At 43.4% G+C, this 22649-nt stretch overlaps 1 protein-coding gene across 1 annotated transcript in view; it reads left to right on the top strand.

Annotated features, from left to right (window-relative positions):
* The window catches only part of LOC109923558 (cyclic nucleotide-gated olfactory channel-like), a 73697-nt gene that overhangs the window by 35344 nt on the left and 15704 nt on the right, over window positions 1–22649 (top strand). Inside the window, exons 4-6 of the mRNA XM_048604960.1 lie at window positions 9407–9517; window positions 11981–12155; window positions 12414–12514. Of these exons, the coding sequence (XP_048460917.1) occupies window positions 9407–9517; window positions 11981–12155; window positions 12414–12514 (387 nt within the window). The remainder of the gene's footprint in view (window positions 1–9406; window positions 9518–11980; window positions 12156–12413; window positions 12515–22649) is intronic.

Genomic DNA, 22649 nt, shown 5'->3' with positions numbered 1-22649 from the left:
CCACATAGACTGATTCTTACTGGGGTACAGGTGGTCGCACACACCATGACTTTAATTGGGGTATAGATTCTACACACATTGACTCTCACTGCGTCCCACACAAACCTACCTCCACAGAGTTATGTCTATCACACACACTGACTCCCACTGGAATATTGATCCCCCACACACTGACTGGCTGGGATATGTCTATCACACACACTAATTCTCTCTGGGATATGAGTCACACATTGTCTGACTCTCACTCATATATTTCGGCTGAACACACCAACTCTGACTGGGGTATGAGTCCAACATACATTGACTCTCACTTTGGTCTAATTCCCCAAACATAAAATCCACGGAACAAACACAGAAATTACTAGGGAGACTATGCGGGTCTGGCGGCATCTGTGGATCAAAATTAAGTTAATGTTTCAAGTCCACTGATGCTGCCAGACCTGCTGAGTTTCTAGAGCGATTTCTGTTTTCTTTCCAGATCTTCATCACCCACAGTTCTTTGTTTTTTAAAATCCATGGAAACAGGGTCACTATTCGCCCGAAGCCTATTCCATTATGCTATGATATCTCACTCACTGCAGGTGACAGTCCTGCCCAGTTCCTATTCTGCTGAAAGAAACATAGTACTTCTATGTCAGATGTAAAATTAATCATTAATTATGCACAAATTACCACACGGTAATTGATATTCCAAACTTCTACCAACTTGTAAGTGTAGAATTATTTTTTTAAAAATTCACTCCAGTTCTAGGGATCCTTTCTGCAGGACACTAAATTCTGTGAAAAACTGAAAGTGGAGATGCTGTAAATTAGGAACAAAAATAGAAGTTGCTGGAAAGGGTCATTGGACCCGAAACTTTAACTCTGTTTTGTCCTTCACAGATGCTGCCAGACCTGCTGAGCTTTTCCAGCAACTTTGTTTTTGTTCCTGATTTACAGCATCTGCAGTTCTTTTGGTTTTTATTTAATCTAAGGTAGAACATCTACATTGGAAGAGGACTAACTTCAGTGGGATGTGAAGGGATTCAGCGAGAGCAATGTAGAATCAGAGATTGATAGGAAACTCTATAATGGGGCAAAAGGCTGTTTAAGAAGAAGTTGCTTCGGGTATAGGCTGTGTACATTTCAACGTGGGCAACAGGTGAAGGAGCCAAAGCCAGGGCTCCTTAGATAACCAGGGCTCTAGAAATTATATATACCTTTGTTTATTTTATTACATCAGATAAATGTTTCAAGTGTGAACCAGGTCAAAGCCAAGAGGTTAAGAGCTGAAATGTACAGGAAAATAATGCTGGCAAAGAGACAATATGAGGATAGATAGGTATAAATGGAATGCTGAAATCATTTAGTGGCATGTAAATAGTAAGTGGGTAATAAAAGGAAGTCAGGATTTTTAGGATCAAATCGGGTGATGCGAGAGAACATAATGAGTTCTGTGTTACTAAGAATGAAAATGATTAAAAGTATCAGTAGAAGTGATGGATGATAGGCTGGAGGTTTTTAAAATGTTTCAAATTGCTGTATCCAAGGTTGCTGCAAAACTTTTTCATGGCATAACAGCCAGCATTTATGAAGGGAACATAGTGACCATAAGACATAGGAGCAGAAGTAGGCCATTAAGTTCATCACTGTCCCCCCCCATAACCCTTGATTCTCTGACTGATTAAAAATCTGTCTATCTCAGCCTTCAATACACTTAATGATCCAGCCTCAACAACTCCCTGCAGTAAAGAATTCCAAACAATCACTAGCCTCAGAGAGAAGAAATTCCTCCTCATCTCTGCTTTGAATGTGTGAACCTTAATCTGAGATTATGCCCTTTGATCCTAGACTCTCCCATAATAAAAACATGAGGGGCATAGATAAGGTGAATAGCAAAGGTCTTTTCCCCAGGGAAGGGGAATTCAAAACTAGGGGGCATATTTATAAGGTGAGAGGAGAAAGATTTAAACGGGACCTGAATGGCAACTTTTTCACACAAAGGGTGGTTCATATGCAGAATGAATTGCCAGAGGAAGTGGCCCTTAAAGTGTATTTTCTCCCTCTTTATTATTTTTGGTAGTCATCTTTTGTTGGTTTTAAAACTTTCCCAATTCTCTGCTTGCCAATAATCTTTGCTACATTTTATTCTTTTTTCTTTCAATTGAAGCTATCCTTCATTTCCCTGGTTATCCAAAATTGGCTTATCCCCTTCCTAGAATCCTTCTTCCTCATTGGAATATGTCTTTGCTGTGAGTGACAAATTATTTTCTTACCTGTCTGCCATTGTTCCTCAACTGTCTTTGCTACTAAACTCCTTTTCCGGTCCTCAGATGAACATGGTGCTGAATTACCTGGTTGATCCTGCCTGTGGCATATGCTTGTCTCAAAAAAAAGGGGAAGTGATGGCCTAGTGGTATTATCGCTGGACTGTTAATCCAGAGACCCAGACAACGTTCTGGGGATTCGGGTTTGAATCCCGCCATGGCAGATGGTGGAATTTGAATTCAATAAATATCTGGAATTAAGAGCCTAATGATGACTGTGAATCCATTGTCGATTGTTGGAAAAACCCATCTGGTTCACTAATGTCCTTTAGGGAAGGAGACTGCCATCCTTTACCTGGTCTGGCCTACATGTGACTCCAGACCCACAGAACTGTGGTTGACTCTTAACTGCCTTCTGGGCAATTAGGGTTGGTCAATAAATGCTGCCTAGCCAGCGACGCCCTCATCCCATAAACGAATAAAGAAAAACAAATAAACCAGTCCCTTCTGCCTGTCGTTGGTCCTTATCCCTCCATTCATTGCATATTCATCTGCTTATCCGAAAGTACCTTAAACGCCACAATTGTATCTGCCTCCATTACCACCCCAGCAGTGTATTCCAGACTCCTACCACTCTGTTTAAGAAAACTTGCCCCTCACATTTCCTTTGTGCTTCTTCCCTCTCACCTTAAATGCATGCCCCCTAATTTTGGACATTTCAACTCTGGGAAGAAGATTCTGACTGTCAACACTGTCTATGCATCTCATAATTTTACCACGTCTCCCCTCAGCCTCTGCCATTCCAGAGAAAAGAACCTGAGTTTTTCTAACCTCTCCTTATAGTTCATACCGTGCAATCCAGGTAGCATCCTGGTAAACTTCTTCTGCACCCCCTCCAAAGCCTCCACATCCTTTCTGTAACGTGGCAACCAGAACTGAACACAATACTCTATAAGTGTGCCTAAGCAAAGTCTTATAAAGCTGCAACATGACATCCTGACTCTTGTACTACATTTCCCAACCACCCCATCTACTTGCCTGGTCACTTTCAGGGAGCTATGGGCTTGAATCCCAAGATCCCTCTGTTCATCAATACTCTTCAGGATCCTGCCATTAACTGTATACTTTTCCTTAACATTTGATCTCCCAACGTGCAGCACCTCACACTTATCCAGATTAAAATCCATCTGCCATTTCTCCACTCATATCTGCAACTGATCCATATCCCGCCGTATTCTTTGACAATCTTCTACACCATCCACAACTCCACCGATCTTTGTATCATCTGCAAACTTACAAACACAACCATCCACATTTTCACCCACGTCAGAAACAGCTGGGGTCCCAGTATGGATCCTTGTGGAACATCACGAGTCACGCACCTCCAGCCAGTAAAACATCCTACCACCACTACTTTCTGCCTTCTATGGACAAGCCCATTCTGAATCCATGCAGTCAAGGTACCATGATCCCATGCATTTTAATCTTCTGGATGAGCCTACCATGAGGGACCTTGTCAAAAGCCTTACTAAAATCCATGTAGACAACATCCACTGCTCTGCCCTCATTGATCACCTTTGTTGCCTCTGCGAAAAATTCAATCAAGTCAGTACATCATGACCTACCCTGCACAAAGCCATGCTGATTGTCCCTAATTAAGCCATGCTTTTCCAAATGTGTGGAAATCCTGTCCCTAAAAAATCTCTCCAATAGCTTCACAAAAACTGATGTGAAGACTTTCCATTTTGGATTATCCCTATTTCCCTTCTTGAACACAGAAACAACATCAGCCAGTTGCCAGTCTTCCACGACCTCTCCAGTGGCTGGTAAGGATACAAACAGCTTCATAAAGGCCCTGGAAATCTCCTCTCTTGTGTCTGTCAAAAATCTCGGATAGATACCATCAGGCCCTGAGGACTTATCCACCTTAATGCTGTTGAAGAGACCCAACGCCACTTCTTTCTTGATCTCAAAATGCCCTAGCATATTAGTATGGTCCACACAAATTTCATTGTCCTCCATATCCTTCTCCGATGCAAAGTGCTCATTTAGGATCTTGCCTACATCCTCTGCCTCTAAGCACAAGTTTCCCCCTTTATCCGAGTAAGTATGATACTGATGGTCTACAAATGCAATAAAAGCAGGAAAACTGGGAAAATCTTAGCAGATAAAATTTGTTTATTTTTCTGAAGAGTTATATCAAACTTGAGACATTAACTCTACTTCACTGTCTTGAAATGCTGCGAATCTTTTTGAGCCAGCATTTTCTGCCTTAGAACACAGATTATAGAACAGTACAGCACAGTACAGGCCCTTCGGCCCACGATGTTGTGCTGAACTTTACCCTAAATCTAAGGTCTATCTAACCTCCATCCCTACCTTATACTATCATCCATATGCCTATCTAATAGCCGCTTAAATGCCCCTTATGAGGCCGACTCCACTACCCTCTCCGGCAATGCATTCCACGCCCCTACCACTCTCTGAGTAAAGAACCTACCTCTGACGTCTCCCCGATATCTACCTCCTTTCACTTTAAAACTATGTCCCCTCGTAAAAGCTACCTCCACCCGAGGAAAAAGTCTCTGGCTGTCAACTCTATCTATACTTCTGATAATTTTGTACACCTCTATCAAGTCACCTCTCATCCTTCGTCGTTCTAAAGAGAAAAGCCCTGGCTCTCTCAACCTTTCCTCGTAAGACCTTCCCTCCATTCTAGGCAACATCCTGGTAAATCTCCTCTGCACCTTTTCCAATGCTTCCACATCTTTCCTGTAATGAGGTGATCAGAACTGGACACAATACTCCAGATGTGGCCGAACCAGGCTTTTGTATAGCTGGAGCATAACTTCATGGCTCTTGAACTCAATCCCTCTTTTAATGAAAGCTAACACACCATATGCCTTCTTAACAACTCTATCCACCTGGGTGGCAGCTCTCAGAGAACTGTGAACATGAACCCCAAGATCCCTCTGCTCCTCCACACTGCCAAGAATCTTTCCGTTAACCCTATATTCTGCTTTCAAGTTTGTCCTTCCAAAATGAATCACCTCACACTTTTCAGGGTTAAACTCCATCTGCCACTTCTCAGCCCAGCTCTGCATTCTATCAATGTCCCTTTGTAACCTAGAACAGCCCTCCGCACTGTCCACAACGTGACCCACCTTCGTATCGTCCGCGAACTGACTAATCCACCCTTCCACTCCTTCATCCAAATCATTTACAAAAATCACAAATAGAAGAGGACCCAGAACAGATCCCTGTGGTACACCACTCGTAACTGAGCACCATGTTGAATATTTTCCGTCCACTACCACCCTTTGTCTTCTAAGGGTCAGCCAATTCTGAATCCAATCTGCCACATTTCCCCCTATCCCATGCCTCCTTACCTTCTGCCTGAGCCAACCATGGGGAACCTTATCAAACGCCTTACTTAAATCCATGTATACCATATCCACTGCTCCACCTTCATCCACGTGTTTGGTCAGCTCTTCAAAGAATTGAATAAGGTTTGTGAGGCATGATCTACCCCTCACAAATCCATACGGACTATCACGAATCAAACTGTGCCTTTCCAAGTGATCATAAATCCTGTCTCTCAGAGCCCTTTCCAATAATTTGCCCACCACTGAAGTAAGACTAACTGGCCTGTAATTTCCAGGGTTATCCCTGTTCCCTTTTTTGAACAAGAGAATGATGTTTGCCTCTTTCCAATCTTCCAGCACTATATCCGTGGATAGTGAGGACGAAAAGATCATCGCAAAAGGCCCTGTGATCTCATCCCTCGCTTCCCATAGAATCCCTGGATAAATCCCATCAGGCCCGGGGGACTTATCTATCTTCAACTCCTCAGAATTCCTCGCACATCTTCTTTACTAACATCAACCTCCTCTAGCCTACCTGCCTGTTTCACAATGTCCTCCTCTACGACTAGGTCCCTCTCTGTTGTGAATACTGAAGAAAAGTATTCATTAAGGACCTCTCCTATCTCTTTAGGCTCTGTGCACAAATTCCCTTTACAATCCTTGATCGGCCCTACCCTTTCTCTGGTCATTCTCTTGTTCTGCACATACATGGAAAAAGCCTTGGAGTTTTCCTTGATCCTATCCGCCAAGGTTTTCTCATGCCCCCTTATAGCTCTCCTAAGCCCTTTCTTCAGCTCCTTCCTGGCTAACTTGTATCCCTCCAGAGCATTTTCCGTTCCTCTTTTCCTAAACCTTACATAAGCCTCCTTCTTCCTCTTAACCAGTCGTTCGACCTCTCTCGAGAACCATGCCTCCCTCACTTGACCGCATCTTCTCTGCCTGCTAGGGACAAACATATCGGGCACATGCAGTATGCATTCCTTAAACAATCTCCACATTTCTATGGTGCTCTTCCCTGACAGCATCTGTTCTCAATTTATGTTACCCAGTTCTTGCCTAACTGAATTGTAATTACCCTTCCCCCAATTATAAACTTTACCTTGCCATATGTACCTATCTTTGTCCATGACTATAGTGAAAGAAACAGAGTTATGATCGCTACTGCCAAAATGCTCTCCTACCAACAGGTCCAACACTTGGCCCAATTCGTTACCAAGCACCAAATCCAAAGTGGCCTCTCCTCGTGTTGGTCCATCTACATACTGTGTTAGGAATCCTTCCTGAACGCACTGGGCAAAATCTGCTCCATCTAAACTATTACAACTAAAATGTTTCCAATCAATATTTGGAAAGTTGAAGTCACCCATAACTACAACCCTGTGACTTCTGCACCTTTCCAGTATCTGGCTCCCAATCCGCTCCTCTACTTCTCTGCAACTATTAGGGGGTCTGTAAACAAACCCCAGCAAAGTGACTGCTCCTTTCTTGTTCCTGACCTCAACCCAAACTGACTCTGTCGACATATCATTCTTGAACTGCCTTTCAGTGGCTGCTATACTCGCCCTGACTAGCAATGACACTCCCACACCTCTTTTTCCACCCTCCCTATTTCTTTTAAAGCATCTAAATCCCAGAACTTCCAACAACCATTCCTCTCCCTGAGTTACCCAAGTTTCTGTAATGGCCACAACATTGTAGTTCCAAGGACCAACCCATGCTCTAAGTTCATCCGCTTTATTTCTGATACTTCAAGCATTGAAGTTTACACACCTCAAACCATCTCGGTGTCCGCAATTACGCTCCATCGACCGCATTTCTTTATAAACCACCTCACTCCCTGTTGTGTCTGTTGGAAGGCCGAATACCTCATCCTCTGAATTATAAATCCGGTTCCCCAGCCCCTGCCAAACTAGTTTAAACAATCCTGTACAGCTCTAGCAAACCTCCCTCCCAGGATATTTGTGCCCTTCCGGTTCAGGTGCAACCCATCCTTACTGTACAGGTCCCACCTTCTCCAGAATGTGCTCCAATTATCCACATAATGGAAGCCCTCCCTCCTACACCAGCCCTGTAGCCACGTGTTTAGCTGCACTCTCACCCTATTTCTTACCTTGTTATCCCATGGCACTGGTAGTGATCCAGAGATAACTACCCTGTTTGTCCTGGACTTCAGCTTCCAACCTAACTCCCTGTACTCGTTTTTCACTTTCTCAGTCCTTTTTCTACCTATGTCAGCTGGGTGACTGTCAGGAAGGGGAAAGGGAATAGGCAGACAGTGCAGGGATCCCCTGTGGCCGTTCCCCTCAATAATAAGTATACCGTTTTGGATACTATTGAGGGGGACACCTACCAGGGGAAGGCCATAGTGGACAATGACATACCTATGTCATTGGTACCGATATGTACCATGACTGCTGGTTGCTCACCCTCCCCCTTAAGGATCTTGAAGACACGATCTGAGACATCACGGACCCTGGCACCCAGGAGGTAACATACCATCCTTTCATCTCGTTCGCGTCTACAGAACCGCCTGACTGCGCCTCCTACTATTGAATCCCCCACTACAATTGCTCTCCTATTCTCCCCTCTTCCCTTCTTTGCCACAGGGTCAGGTTCAGTGCCAGAGACCTGTCCGCTATGGCCTTCCCCTGGTAAGTCGTCCTCCTCAACAGTATCCAAAACGGTATACTTATTACTGACGGGAACGGCCACAGGGGATCCCTGCACTGTCTGCCTATTCCCTTTCCCCTTACTGACAGTCACCCAGCTACCTTTTTCCTGTACCTGGGGTGTGACCACCTCCTTGTAACTCCTCTCTATCACCCACTTTGCCTTTGTCTTTGCCTCAGATTTCCAGCATCTCCAAAATATTGCTTTTATTTGATAACTGCATAACATTGATAGACCTTCAGAATAGACATACAAGAGACAGACTGAATTTAACATAGGGAAGAGAGGTGATACATTTTGGCAGATGTGATAGACTCAGTATGGACAGAATGATGCAATTCTAAAATGTGTGCAGGCACAGAGGAACCTGGGGATATGTTTGAAGCCAGTAGGACATATTAACTAAACTATACCCCTTCAAAGCCTCAAATACTCACCCACTCAATTATCATTAAGACAGACAAAGACAAACATTTTAACACAAAATACTATGGATGATAAAGGAATATAGACAAGGTAAACAAAATGCCAAAAATTAAAAGATCAAACAAGCTGGAAAGTTATTTTTCTCACAGTCTTTTTGATCTGTGCAACGATGATGCACTGTTGTTTGTAAAGTGATGGCCGTTCTTCAATTAGATGGTTGATTGGATGGACCTATGTCTTTTCTTATTAGAATTCTTCCTTTTAAGCTTTCTTCATTTTTCTATCGTTTTCTCACAAGAAAAGAGAGAATAAGAGATGCTTTCTATAAACAAGTTCTGGAATTTTTCTGTTTGCTTCAGCTGCCCTGGTACTTACAGCTTTATAACACGCTGCAACTAAACCAGATGTCTGTTGTCAGGTAGAATTTTCCTAACTCAAAAGATTTTCAACATTGGTCAGTCTCAAATTCTCCCTCTCACTGCTTCTAAAAGAATTGCTGCCCATGTGGGCTTTGAAAAGGATGAATTAGTTCAAAAGCAAATTGAATGGGGACATATAGAAAATACAGGATTCTGGGGACAGAGTGAGGGCATGGGGCTAACTGGATTGCTTCACTGGGAGCTGGCACAGTCTTGATGGATCAGCCTTTCTGACCCATGTGGAATGAATCAATGATGTTATGTTTCATTTTTGTTACAGAACAGCATCAGCCTCTGATGATACAAGCTCTGAGCTGCACAGAGTAGCTGCTCTTGACCCAGGAGGTCTGCTCTCCCGGAATTCATTCCGAGGACAAGGGGCACTGTCCAGGTAAAGAGAATAATCAAGTGCCCAGGTCACTGAGCTACAAGTCTTCATGGACAACACTGCAGTCGGATCACACACAGGTCCTCACCCTCAGACTTTTAACCCAGTCACCCTTGAACCTCTCACACTTTACCTGCTCACCCTTGACCCACTCACCCTTGAACTGGTCACCTTAGACCTGCTCAAGGTGCAACATAGTTCAGCCATTACAGTCTGGTTGAAACTTTGGCTTTGGGAACGTGGAGGGGTGGGAACACTGACAGCCAGTCTCCTGCTCTTGCCTCCTACCATTCCGCATCACCATCCTACCCCTGATACCCATTCTACCTTCACTCACCTGTGTTAAATGATCCAAAGGCCAATCCCTGGTTATGTCTCTGCAGCAATACCAGCAGCAGCCATGACTCCCAGGAGCATTGCTGACAATGTAGAGTTGCCAAACTCTCTTGGCTGGAAGTGATTGCCGGGTGGGATTTGACATTGGCTGGTTATGTGCCTGAGTGGTGCTTAATTTACTCAACGTCCCTGACAGAAGCAATGGTTAGGTGGGGGGCCTGAGTTAAGACCTGTCACCCACATTAGATCTAGGTCTCTATCTCTCATTCACACTCACTGACTCGTGTGGCACCCACCTGTGATCAGTCACCTTGTGGGAGTTCCACCTGACCAGGATAATTTCCTTGCAGAATGCAATTCAAAACTTGCTCCTTTATAAGCTTCATTCTGGCATAATGAAGTAATGGAAGCCTGAAGAGACTAGGAAAACCCAGAGGCAGGTGTAGTTAAATTCCTACTGGCAACATGCAATTCACATAAGGTGTTTCAAGTAATTGGTGTGTAATGGCTGCCCCAGACTGCTCACAAAGGCAGAGGTAGATATCACACAACTACAAGAAGTCAGCTAGTACACTAACTACAATTGTAATTCTCCATACATTCCCCCTTTCTATTAAAAAACAAAAACACTATCATTTGTTGTTTCAAATTACCCAATAAATATGGTCCCAAACAAAATGTCTATTTATTAGGAAAACAGTCTGCTAACTTTTGACAGTACCACTTCCATCAGTTTGCACATGTATTGCATGCATAGTCTTTAAATGATGCAGGTCTTCAAATGATTTGCATCTGCATTGTTATTGGCTATTTGTCTGGTATTTCCTCATTCCCAGAAAGCAGTATTTTTCATTCTTGTGGCAAGTACTGCTGCCATGATAACTGTTGATACTGATTCATTTCCATTGCTGGGCCTCTGGGACTGAAGGCTGTTCCATACTTTATGCAGAGGTTGATATAACTTCCTTCTGATAGGCTGTGTGTGGTGAAGATACAGCTTCTCAGGTTGTATGCAGATGTCTGAGGTTATTGAAAGAGTATCTGGTCATCACCTCCTAGAATCGAGGTGACAATTCTTCAACATTGGTCCTAGGTTGGCACATATGCTGACAATTGTTGTGAGTGTTTGCGTTGTGACTGGCTCTGAAGTGCTCAGCTTTGGCATTAATTTGACAATTTTACTGAAGTGATATTTGGTTTTTGGTCATTTCACTTTGATTTTCTCACTCATGCCTGCCACTACTTCTGGCTTCGTTAGTTTTATTTGCTATTGGAAGAATGTCTTGGGTATGATGCAACATCAGTCTTTGAACTGGATTAATTTATGCCTTCAGTAGGTGTGTTTCTCCATTCCAAGATTGTCTTGGACTAGTCTGTGCTGGATTGTTCAATTTCTTTATGATTCTTTTAGTGACTTTTACTGATACCTCAGCCTTTCCATTTGATTGTTGATGGGATTGAGATGATATCTGCCAATTACTTTCTCAATTCTTTGTGAAGTACTTGAATTTTTCACTCATGAATTGCGTGCCGTTGTCACTAAGCACAATGCCTCTAGTATCTCAATAACTGCAATGAGCTCTGAGGGATTGTATAACCACACTGACAGTCATCAATGTCAGCTGGTCTAACACCAGACACTCAGAATTAGCCTGCAATGACAAAATAATCAGTTAATCTCTCTCTAACGCTTACTCTCTCTGTTAATCTCTGAATGACCCCTCACTCTTCTGGTGTTAATTTTTCTCAAATGCCTCATTCTCTGTGTTAATCTCTCTCTAACCTCAATCTCTCCCTGTTGATGTCTCTCTAATCCAGCACTGTCACTGTGTCAATCTCTCTCTAACCTCTCACACTATCAGTTTAATCTCTCTCTAACTACTCACTCTATGTATATTGATCTTTCTCTAACTCATCACTCTCTGTTAATCTGTCTCTAAACTCTCACTCTTGCTTTGTTAATTGCCCTGTAGCCCCTCACTCTGTCTGTATGTTAATCTGTACCTAACATTCTCTGTGTTAAACTCTCTCTAACCACTCACTCCCTCTGATTTAATCTCTCTCTGTAGGCCTCACTCGCCAGTGTAAATCTCTCTCTAACCCCTCATTTTCTCTGTATCTCACTCTCAGGATTGTTCATCTGGTTGTTGTCCTGAGGGACTGGGCCCACAGGAGTCTGCAGCAACAGGAGCCAAGGCCTGACTCCTTCCTGGAGAGATTTCGGGGACCCGAGCTACGGACAGTGGTCAGCAGAGTGAGTAGCACCATTGCCCAAGAGGAGGGCCAACCCCAAACTAAAAGGCAAGTAACTCATGAAAGCTGTTAAAGTAATATAACAAATTACTCCTGGTCAGTCAGACGGCTCCAGGTCTCTTACAATGAGTTGAATGTTCACTGAACGATACACAGCGTGAGGCAGCTATTGTACAGTGAGCTGGCTGCCCCCACCAACTAACTCTGTTTATCTGGGAATGTGGATGCTGTGAATATTGAATTGTTTCTGCTCACATGGAACTGTCCTTCCACCTGTTTGATTTCATGGTCCTATTCATTTTACAGAAAGCGGTCAGTGTTTGTGCTGGACCCAGCTGACAGTATGTATTACCACTGGCTGACCATCATCACCTTGCCTATCATCTATAACTGGTGCTTCCTTGTGTGCAGGTAAGGTTGACAGTGCTGAGCAATAATCCAGATACTCACCATGCAGCAATGGTGCTAAATGGAGATTGGCACCTTCAGGTCTGGGGGAACTGTAGTTAAGTGTCACCCTGTGACAGCACACTACAGACAGACAGAGGGAGAGATTGAGAGAAACTGGCATCGGGACTGTAGATTTTCCAACTACATGGGATTGAAACGTTAGCTACAGTCAAGTTGCTTGCTCCAATATCCCAACCCATTTTCAGGCTATACATTGGAGCCTGCTCTCTCACCTGAAAGATAATGAAAGCTAGGAAATTATGGTACGTATTTGTGACCACAAATGTCCCAGAGTGCTGTTCAGCTAATGAACCAATCTTCTGCAAGATGCTCTGCTACTTTTACAGAATCTCCCAAAACTACAGCTGTATCAATCTCATTGTGACCCCAGTTAATGATAGTACTGGGCAAGTCAGATCCCAGAATGAACCTGGCTTTTATTTTTGTTTAGTTAATTACCATGGTGGTTACATGAGGTAGCAGATTTTTCTTCAGGACAGTACAGGTATTCATTACGTAAAAGAAGAAGATAAAAATTAAGCTATCTCAACAAAGAAAACTGCAGGATCTTAAGTCACACAGCAAAACAAAATTTCAACATTTTTTTCCTGACACCATCCATCTGAGACTGAAATTCAGAAAATTGATACCCCTACTTTTATTTTTCTGTTTAACCGTCACCTCACAGTTACTTTCATGCGGACTGTGAAATAATTTTCCAAATCTGCTGACATGAACATTACACAAATCTGATAGCCTAAACTTTCTCAGCTCTAATAAAATATGTCTAACGAAACTCTCATTTCGAGGATTCCTAAACTAAACCCTTCCACCGAGGTAACTGATTCTTTGAACTGCCCTGAACTCCTTTGAGCAGAACGACTAAACTTGTTTCAAAGTTCAATACTGATGGTTTCTGAACTGAATTTAAAAAACAAAATCTGCTTAATCCTAGATTCTTAGAGTCATAGAGTGATAGAGATGTACAGCATGGAAACAGATCCTTTGATCCAACTTGTCCATGCTGACCAAATATCCTAAATTAATCTAGTCCCATTTGTCAGCAATTGGCCTATATCCTTCTAAACCGTTCCTGTTTATACACCCATCTAGAGTCCTTTTAAATGTTGTAATTGTGTCAGCCTCCACTGCCTTCTCTGGCAACTCATTCATAAAAACGGCACCACTCTCTGCATGGAAAAGTTGGCCTTTAGATTCCTTTTAAATCTTTCCCCTCTCACCTTAAAACAATGCTGTCCAGTTTTGAACTCCCCTACACTGGAGAAAAGCCCTTGGCTATTCACCCTATCCATGCCCCTCATGATTTTATAAACTTCTAAAGCTTCCATCGCTTCAGGGAAAATAGCCCCAGCCTATTCAGTCTCTCCCTATAGCTCAAACCCTCCATACCTGGCAACATACTTTAAATATTTTCCGAATCCTTTCAAGTTTCACAACATCTTTCCTAATTCTGGAGACCAGCATTGCGCACGGTATTCCAAAAGTAACCAGCCAATGTCCTTTACAACCACACCATGACCTCCCAACTCTTATACTCAATGCACTGACCAATGCATGCCAAATGCCTTCTTCATATTCCTGTCGACTGATGACTCCTCTTTCAAGGAACTATGAATCTGCACCCCGAGGTTTCTTCGTTCGGCAACAATCCCCAGGACCTTACCATTAAGTGTATAAGTCCTGCCCTGATTTGCCCTACCAAAATGCAGCACCTCATATTTATCGAAATTAAACTTCATCTGCCACTCCTCAGCCCATTTGCTCGTCTGATCAAGGTCCCTTTGTACTCTGAGGTAACCTTCTTCACTGTCCACTATACCACCAATTTTGCTGTCATCTGCAAAATACTAACCATACCTTTTATATTCATGTCTAAATTATTTATATAAATGATAAAATGCAGTGGACTCAGCACTGATCCTTGCGGCACACCACTGGTCACAGGCTTCCACTCCAAAAAGCAACTCTTCACCATCACCCTCGGTTTCCTACCTTCAAGCCAATTTTGTATCTAAGTGACTCGTCTTCCCTGTATTCTATGTGATCTAACGTTGCTAAGCAGTCCATGATGTGGAACCTTGTCGAATGCCTTACTGAAGTCCATATAGACAACATCCATGGCTCTGCTTCCATCAATCTTCTTCATCACTTCTTCAAAAATCTCAATCAAGTTAGTGAGACATGATCTCACACACACAAAGCCATGTTGACGATCCTTAATCAGTCCTTGCCTTTCCAAATGCATGTAAATCCTGTCTCTCAGAATCCCTTCCAACAACTTACCCACCACTGATGCCAAGCCTCACTGATCTATACACTGATCTATAGTTCCCTAGCTTTTTTCTTAACCACCTTTCTTAAATAATAGCACCACGTTAGCTAACCTCCAGTCTTCTAGCACCTCACCCGTGGCTACTGATGATACAAATATCTCAGCAAGAGTCCCAGCAACCACTTCCCCAGCTTCCCAGAAAGTTTTGGGGTACACCTGATCATATCCCAGGGATTTATCCACCTTTATGTGTTTTAAGACACCCACTACCTCCCTCCTTTGTAATATGAACATTTTTCAAGATATCATTGTTTATTTCCCCAAGTTCTCTAGCTTCCATATCCTTTTCCCTGTAAACTGATGCAAAATACTCATTCAGTATCTCATCCTTCTTCTGTGGTTCCACACATAGGTGGCCTTGCTGAACTTTAGAGGGCCTAATTCTCTGCCTAGTTGCTCTTTTTTCTTTAATATTTTTGAAGAATTGCTTTCAATTCTCCTTAACCTACTTGTCAAAGATTTCTCATGTCCCCTTTTTGCCCTCCTGATTTCCTTCTTGAGTACACTCATACTGCCACTTCTAGAGATTCACTCGATCCCTGCTGTCTAACCTGACATATGTTTCCTTCTTTTCCTTCACCAGAGCCTCAATTTTTCTAGTCATCCAGCATTCCCTACACCAACCAGCCTTGCTCTTCACACTAACAGGAACATACCTCTTCTGGATTTTCATTGTCTCATTTTTGAAGACTTCTTACTTACCAGCTGACCCTGTACCTGCGAATATCCACTCCCAATCAACTTTTAGAAAATTCTTGCCTAATACCTTCAAAATTGGCCTTCCTCCAATTTAGAACTTTAACTTTTGGATCAGGTATATTCTTTTCCGCAACTATTTTAAAACTAGTAGAATTATGATTACTGGTTCCAGAGTACTCCCCCACTGACACCTCAGTCACTTACCCTGATTTATTTCACAAGAGAAGGACAAGTTTTGCTCCTTCTCTAGTAGGCACATCCACATACGAATCAAAAAATTTTCTTGTACACACTTAACAAATTCCACTCCATCCAAGTCCTTAACACTATGGCAGTCCCAGTCTATGTTTGGAAAGTTAAAATCCCCTACTATTACAACCCCATTATTCTTTCAGATAACGGAGATGTCCTTACAAATTTGCTTCTAAATTTCCCACTGACTATTGGGAAGTCTACAGTATAGTCCCAATAAGGTGATCATCCCTTTCTTATCTCTCAGTTCCATCCACATAATTTCACTGAAAGTACTCACCAGAATATCCTCCCTAAGTACAGCGATAATGTTATCCTTGACCAAAAACGTGACTCTGCCTCCTCTCTTCCGCCCCTGTCTATCCTTCCTATCACATCTATACCCTGGAACATTAAGCTGCCAGTCCTGTCCATTCCTGAGTCACAGTTCTGTAATAGCTATGATATCCCAGTCCCATGTTCCCAACCATGCCCCGAGTTCATCTGCCTTACCTGTCAGGCCTCTTGAATTGAAATACATGCAGTTTTAATTTATCAGTACTACCTCATTCTCTGCCTTACTCTTGCCTGCTTTGACTGTTTGACTTGCTCCTTTTTTCAACCTCACCAGCCTCAGTCTGATCTCTTTTCTCATGATCTCCTGTTGTTCACTCTCCCATTTGAGTTTATTCTGCACCGTCTTTGAGACACTTCCTTGACCCTTGCACCTGGGAGGCAACACCTAATTCTGATGTCTCATTGTCAACCACAGAAACTTCTATCTGTGCCTCTAATTAGTGTATCCCCTATGATAATCGATTGCTTGGAATTTGACAAACCCCTCGTTACATTAGATCTAGTCTCAGTACCAGAAACCTGGCTGTCAGTGCTACAATCCCCTGGGAGTCCATCACCCTCTACATCTTCCAAAACAGCATAGTTGTTTGTGATGGGGATAGCCACAGGAAACTCCTGCACTACTTGCCTACCTTTCCTAGAGATAACCCATTTTCTGACTATATCTGCGGTTTTTCTACCTTCCTGAAACTGCCATCCATCACATCCCCTGGCTCCTGTAAATTCCTGATTGCCTCTAACTGTTACTGCAACTAATCCATGTGATCTAATACGTTTCACAACCAATCAGACGTAATCCTCAGGAACACTGAAATTCTCTCTAATCTCCCACATCTGACAGGAAGAGCACATCACTCTACTAAAGGCCATCTATGCATCTTAAAAATATGCAGACCCAGGAAATAGCTTCTGAAGAGAAAACAAGTGTGAATGGCCTTAAATGTTTACACTGCCTGTTGTAAATCCAACACTATAAATATCCTTCCGTTAACACCACAGGGGGCTACAGTTTCTTGGAGATAGCAAGAACTGCAGATGCTGGAGTCAGACTCTAACACAGTGTGGAGCTGGAGGAACACAGCAGGTCAGGCAGCATTAGAGGAGTAGGAAAGTTAATGTTTTGGGATGGGACCCTTCTTCAGAACTGGGGAGGGGGAAGGGACCTGGGAAATAAATGGAGGAGGGGTAGGTCTAGGGAAAGTAGGTGGGATGGTGATAGGTGGATGCAGGTAGGGAGTGGTGGGGATTGGTCAGTGGGATGGGTGGGGCAGGTAGGTGGGAGAGAAGATGGACTGGTTGTGTCAGGTCAAGGAGTCAGGCTGGGAGAGGTACATGAGGTGGTGATAGGTGGATGCAGGTGGGGGGCTAGTGGGGATTGGTCAGTGGGAAAGGTAGGGTGGATAGGTGGGGAAGAAGATGGACAGGTTCCATCTGGAGGTGAACAGGAGGCGGAATGAGAGGAAGGTTTGGGTGTGGAAATGAGCCCAGGGGTGGGGAGATTTTAAAACTGGTGAATTGTATGTTTAGGCCAACGGGCTGTAGGCTCCCAAGCTGGATTTTAAGGTGTTGCTCCTCCAGTTTGCGTGTGGCATCATTGCGGCACTGGAGGAGGCCCAGGATGGACATGTCACCCAGGGAGTGGGAGGGGGAGTTAAAATGGTTGGCAACCTGAAGGTGTTGTTGATTAGCAAGGAGATGCTGGCGCATTGCTGTGAGCATGGACCTGTGGATCCACTGCTGTTACTTCCTTTTTGACAAATGCTAGAATTAGGTCACTATTCCAGAAGGATTCTCTGACCTTATTTTTCTCTTTAAAAAAAAACACTTCACAAATGTGACTGAAACCTACTTGCTTTTATTTTGAAATCCAAATTCTAATCTTAATATCTTAATATATGTTAATTTTATACCTTTCATCACCCTCAATACTTTTCTCAGAATCCTGGAACTCCCTCCCTAACAGCACTGCACTCCAAGGACTACAGCAGTTCAAAAAGGCAGCTCACTACCACTTTCCCAGGACAATGAATGCTGGCCTAGCTCATGATATCAATACCACAAGATGCTGATGAAGTGCCTGTATTGGCCCAACCCCCTTCCCCCCCGCCGACTCCAATTTCATGGCCTACTGGCTGTCTCATTGGCTGACAGGGCAGCAGTAGTCAGGTGATTAATGCCAATCAAACAACGAACTGCCACATACATTTCGGACATACTTGCTTGTTGTATTTACCAACCAGGCACAGCATGCCTGGAGGCTCAGCGTCCTACCCCTTCAGCTACACTGAGATCTCAGTGACAGCTGATTGTGAATTGGACTTTTAGACAAGGCTGCGGAGCTGCTTCCAGGCTCTCTGTGTTGGATAAACAACTTGACCCGAATCTGAAGGCACTGCCCAGTGAAAGTCCAAAGTGGAATGTTGTGAATAGAAATGTGTCACTGAGATCCAGCCATTGAAGACAACACCAGGTTCTTGATGGTCTCATTGCAGTGGAGGCATCAGTTGAATACTGGGTCAATGCTTTGAGACATTGGCAGCTCCAGAGATGAGATAGAGCCACATAGGGTGAGTATAGTGAACATGTTGAGGACATTGGGGCATTGAAAGTACTACCCAGTGCAAAGGGTGTATCACCACAGGCTCAGCTTTGTTGAAATGTCTTCACACCAGTGTCTATGAAGACTGTACCTCTCCAGGGAGCACAGGTCAATGCCATGTGGAAGCAGCAAGCATGCAATGGCTATTGCCTTAAAGATGAGATTGGGCATATGGCCCTTTTACATGTGGTTTATGCCACGGACCATCTGGAGATCTATGTGGTATGTGGTCAGCAGCCTTCAGGGTTGACAAGAGGTCTCAAGCACCCTAAACCATCAGACTGGACAATAATAGCAAGTTCACAGCTGGTCAGGCTGAGAGAGTGATCAATATGGCTTGATTTCCTGAGGTGTAGGACTAGTGAATCCACATCCTGAAAAGTCCCTAACACCTCTATGGAGATGTCCTTACTCATATCCCCTTCCTGCCAACCCTAAATTACTACCGCCCTCTCTGCCTGACATTGAACTGTGATTGTACCCCACCACAGATATCCTCCCCCACCCACAGATAAAATTCAGGCAAACATTGTAGGTCTTTGCATGTGAGCCTGAGAACTGAGGGAAATTAGAAATGCAGCACATTGTGAGCAAGGGATAGGAGGAGGGAGAGCAGCAAAAAGAGGGATGGTCTGTGATAGGACAGAGGCCAGGTGATTTGATGATACAAGTAGAAACCGAGATGCAATAAGAGAGGTGAGGATGGGACAAGCAGAGCTGTGAGTGGCTGTTGACTGAACATAGAGTGGAGAGATGACAGAAAAGATCAAACCAGCAGAAAAGTGAAATAAAAGATGGCACAGGTCATAAGACTGTTTTGTGCTGAAAATTCAATTTGTGTCTTTTCTGTGGAGTTTGAACAGAGGACCATTTCTGTCTGCTCTTGGGGATGGATTAAGATATATGTTAGCTAGCATCATGTCTCCTTCTGATTGTATACGTGTGTGTTACCAGGTGCATTTCCCACAGGTAATGAGTCACATTTTTGCATAAGATGGTGATTATTTCTTTATCTCTCTTTGTACAGGTCAGTGCTGAGGTTATAATTATTTACAATGAATGTTTAAGCGACTCTTGGATAGGCACATGGAGGATAGTAAAATGTAGGGCATGCAGGGTAGTTTGATCTTAATAGGATAATAGGTCGGCACAACATCGTGGGCCGAAGGGCCTATACTATCCTGTACTGTTCTATGTTCTGTGTTAATGACTTGGACAAGGAAAGTGAATGCACTGTGGCCAAGTTTGCAGATGATACAAAAATAGCTGGAAGGCAAATGGTGAGGATGACACAAAGAATATACAAGGGAATATAGATAGGCTGTTATCGAATCACAGAGTGATAGAAATGTACAGCACGGAAAGAGACCCTTAGGTCTAACTCGTCCATGCCAACCAGATACCCTAAAATAATCCAGGCCCATTTGCTAGCATTTGGCTCATACCCCTTTAAACCCTTCCTATTCATATGCCGATCCTTTTAAATATTGTAATCGTAAAAAAGTTGCCCTTTTAAATCTTTCCCCTGTCACCTTAATCCTATGCCCTCTAGTTTTGAACTCCCTTACCCTGGGGAAAAGACCTTGATTATTCATCCTATCCATGCCCCTCATGATTTTATGAACTTCTATAAGGTCACACCTCAGCCTCCAATGCTCCAGGGAATATAGACCCAGCTTATTCAATTCTCCCTATAACTCAAAACCTTCAAATCTGACAAGTTGACAAAAAAACTTGGCAGATAGAATATGTGTGGGAAAATGTGAGGTTATGCACCTTGGCTGGAAGAATAGACAGCTTAATATTGTTTAAATGAAGAAAGACTGCAGAAAGCTATATGGCAGAGATCCTTGTCATAAGATCCTTTTCTTATATCACAAAAAGCTAGTGTCCATGTTTAGTGGATTAATAGGGAAGACAAAAAGAATGTTAGCTTTTATTTCAAAGAAATAGAATATAAAAGGGACGCTTTGGTAAAACTGTACAAAGCACTAGTCAAACCACAGCTAGAATGCTGTGAACAGTTTTGGGCCTCTTTTCTAAGATGTAATGGTATGGGAAGCAGTCAGGAGAAGGTTCACTCGGCTGATAGCAGGCATGGAGTAACTATTTTATGAGGAGAGCTTGAATAGGATGGGCATGTTCCTGTTGGAGTTTAGAAAAATGAGAGATGACTGTATTGAAACATACAAGATTCTGAGGGGACTTGACCATGTGGATGCAGAGAGGTTGTTTCCCCTTATGGAAGAATCTTGAACCAGGGGGAATAATCTCAGAATAAGGAGCTGCACATTTAAGACAGAGATGAGGAGGAATTTCTTCTCAGAGTACATTGGACCTGAAATTCTTTACCACAGGGTTGTTGAGGCTGGGTCATTAAGTGTATTCAAGGCTGTGAAAGATAGATTTTTAATAAGTAAGAGAATCAAGGTTTATTGAAAAAAGGCAAGAAAAGTGGAGTTGAGGAATATCAGATCAGCCATGATTTCACCGAATGCAGAGCAATTCAATGGGCTGAATGGCCTACTTCTCCTCCTATGTCTTATAGTTTCATAGCATGATTACAATTGTGTGTGTGTGTGTGTGTGTGTGTGTGCGTGTGCACATTTCTAGGGTACCTCCAGAGTTGTTTGACAGGTGGACAGGGGAACTTAATTGAGAGGAAGGCAAACATTCAGTCCCCCGATGGATAGGTTAAATCTTTGCTCTTCTTTTTCTCAGAACCTCTCAGCATTGAGGGCCAGTTCCTAAGTGAAGCAGCCACACTGGCTGACACTAGGCTGGAGTTGGTTCAAGTGACTCCACAGAATAATTACAGATAAAAGGGGGAAGGTGTTAAACTGAAAGGCCATGTTGTTGGATTGATGCCAGAAAGATCCTGAGGAATAGAGGTAGACAACTGGGATGCAGGGGACAGTCACACTGATTGAGGCAAGGGGCATCACGAAGGAAGGAACTGCACACTGACAGTTGGCAACACAATGGGATAATGAGGGGAGCTGGTGAGGGTGAAGAGGCAGGACAAGGGGGCAGAATGGGAGAAAGAACAATGGCAAGGCTGAAGGTAAGCATGGGGAAAGGAATGGATATGGGTTCAAAGCAAACTATAGGAGGGTCAAGAGAAATGGTGAATGAGGTCACAATGACTGAGGAGATTGAAACCTGACAGGGAGGAAAGAAAACCATCTCCAGTAATGGGGGGTAACAGTGTAGCTGAGAGGGAGAGGATTCAAGGATGAAGAAATTGGAAAGAAAAATAAAATCAGAGAAGGTTGTATCCATGCAGTATACATGCAACATTCCTGTCTTCAGGCAAGTCCATATTGAGTCTAGGCCCGAAATGTCAGCCTTCCTGCTCCTCCGATGCTGCTTGGCCTGCTGTGTTCATCCAGCTCTACACCTTGTTATCTCCATATTGAGTCCTTTAGTGAGAATCCACAGCAAAAACAAGGAGGGGCCTGAGCTCTCTTTGCACAAGTTCATGCACAGCACAGACTGCCAACTATGTGCAAAGTGAAGCGAAGCAAAAAATAACACACTGCACGAGCACTCAGCACTCAGACTTCAGGCTGAAATGAATCACTCACTGCAGTAGAAAGGCTCCTACTCTGGGGTGGGGAGGCCGGTGGTGGTGAGAGAGCCAGGGTGTACCAAAATGGTGCATACAGGGAGGGGATGTAGCAAAAGCGGGTATAGAGAGAAGAATTATACCAAGAGGGACTATACCAAGAGGGGATATATCAAGGACGGTACACTAAGAGGTGTTTTACTGGGAGAGGTGTGCCAAGAAGGGGGTTTACAGGAAGAGGGTGCACTTTGAGAAGGTGTACTTGTGACATTGAAGCTCCCTGCAGATG

This window comes from Rhincodon typus, chromosome 14 (assembly GCF_021869965.1).
Source record: "Rhincodon typus isolate 14 chromosome 14, sRhiTyp1.1, whole genome shotgun sequence".
NCBI classification, from domain to species: domain Eukaryota; kingdom Metazoa; phylum Chordata; class Chondrichthyes; order Orectolobiformes; family Rhincodontidae; genus Rhincodon; species Rhincodon typus.
Note: the sequence above shows the minus strand (reverse complement) of the source record. Positions and strands in the feature narration are given on the sequence as shown.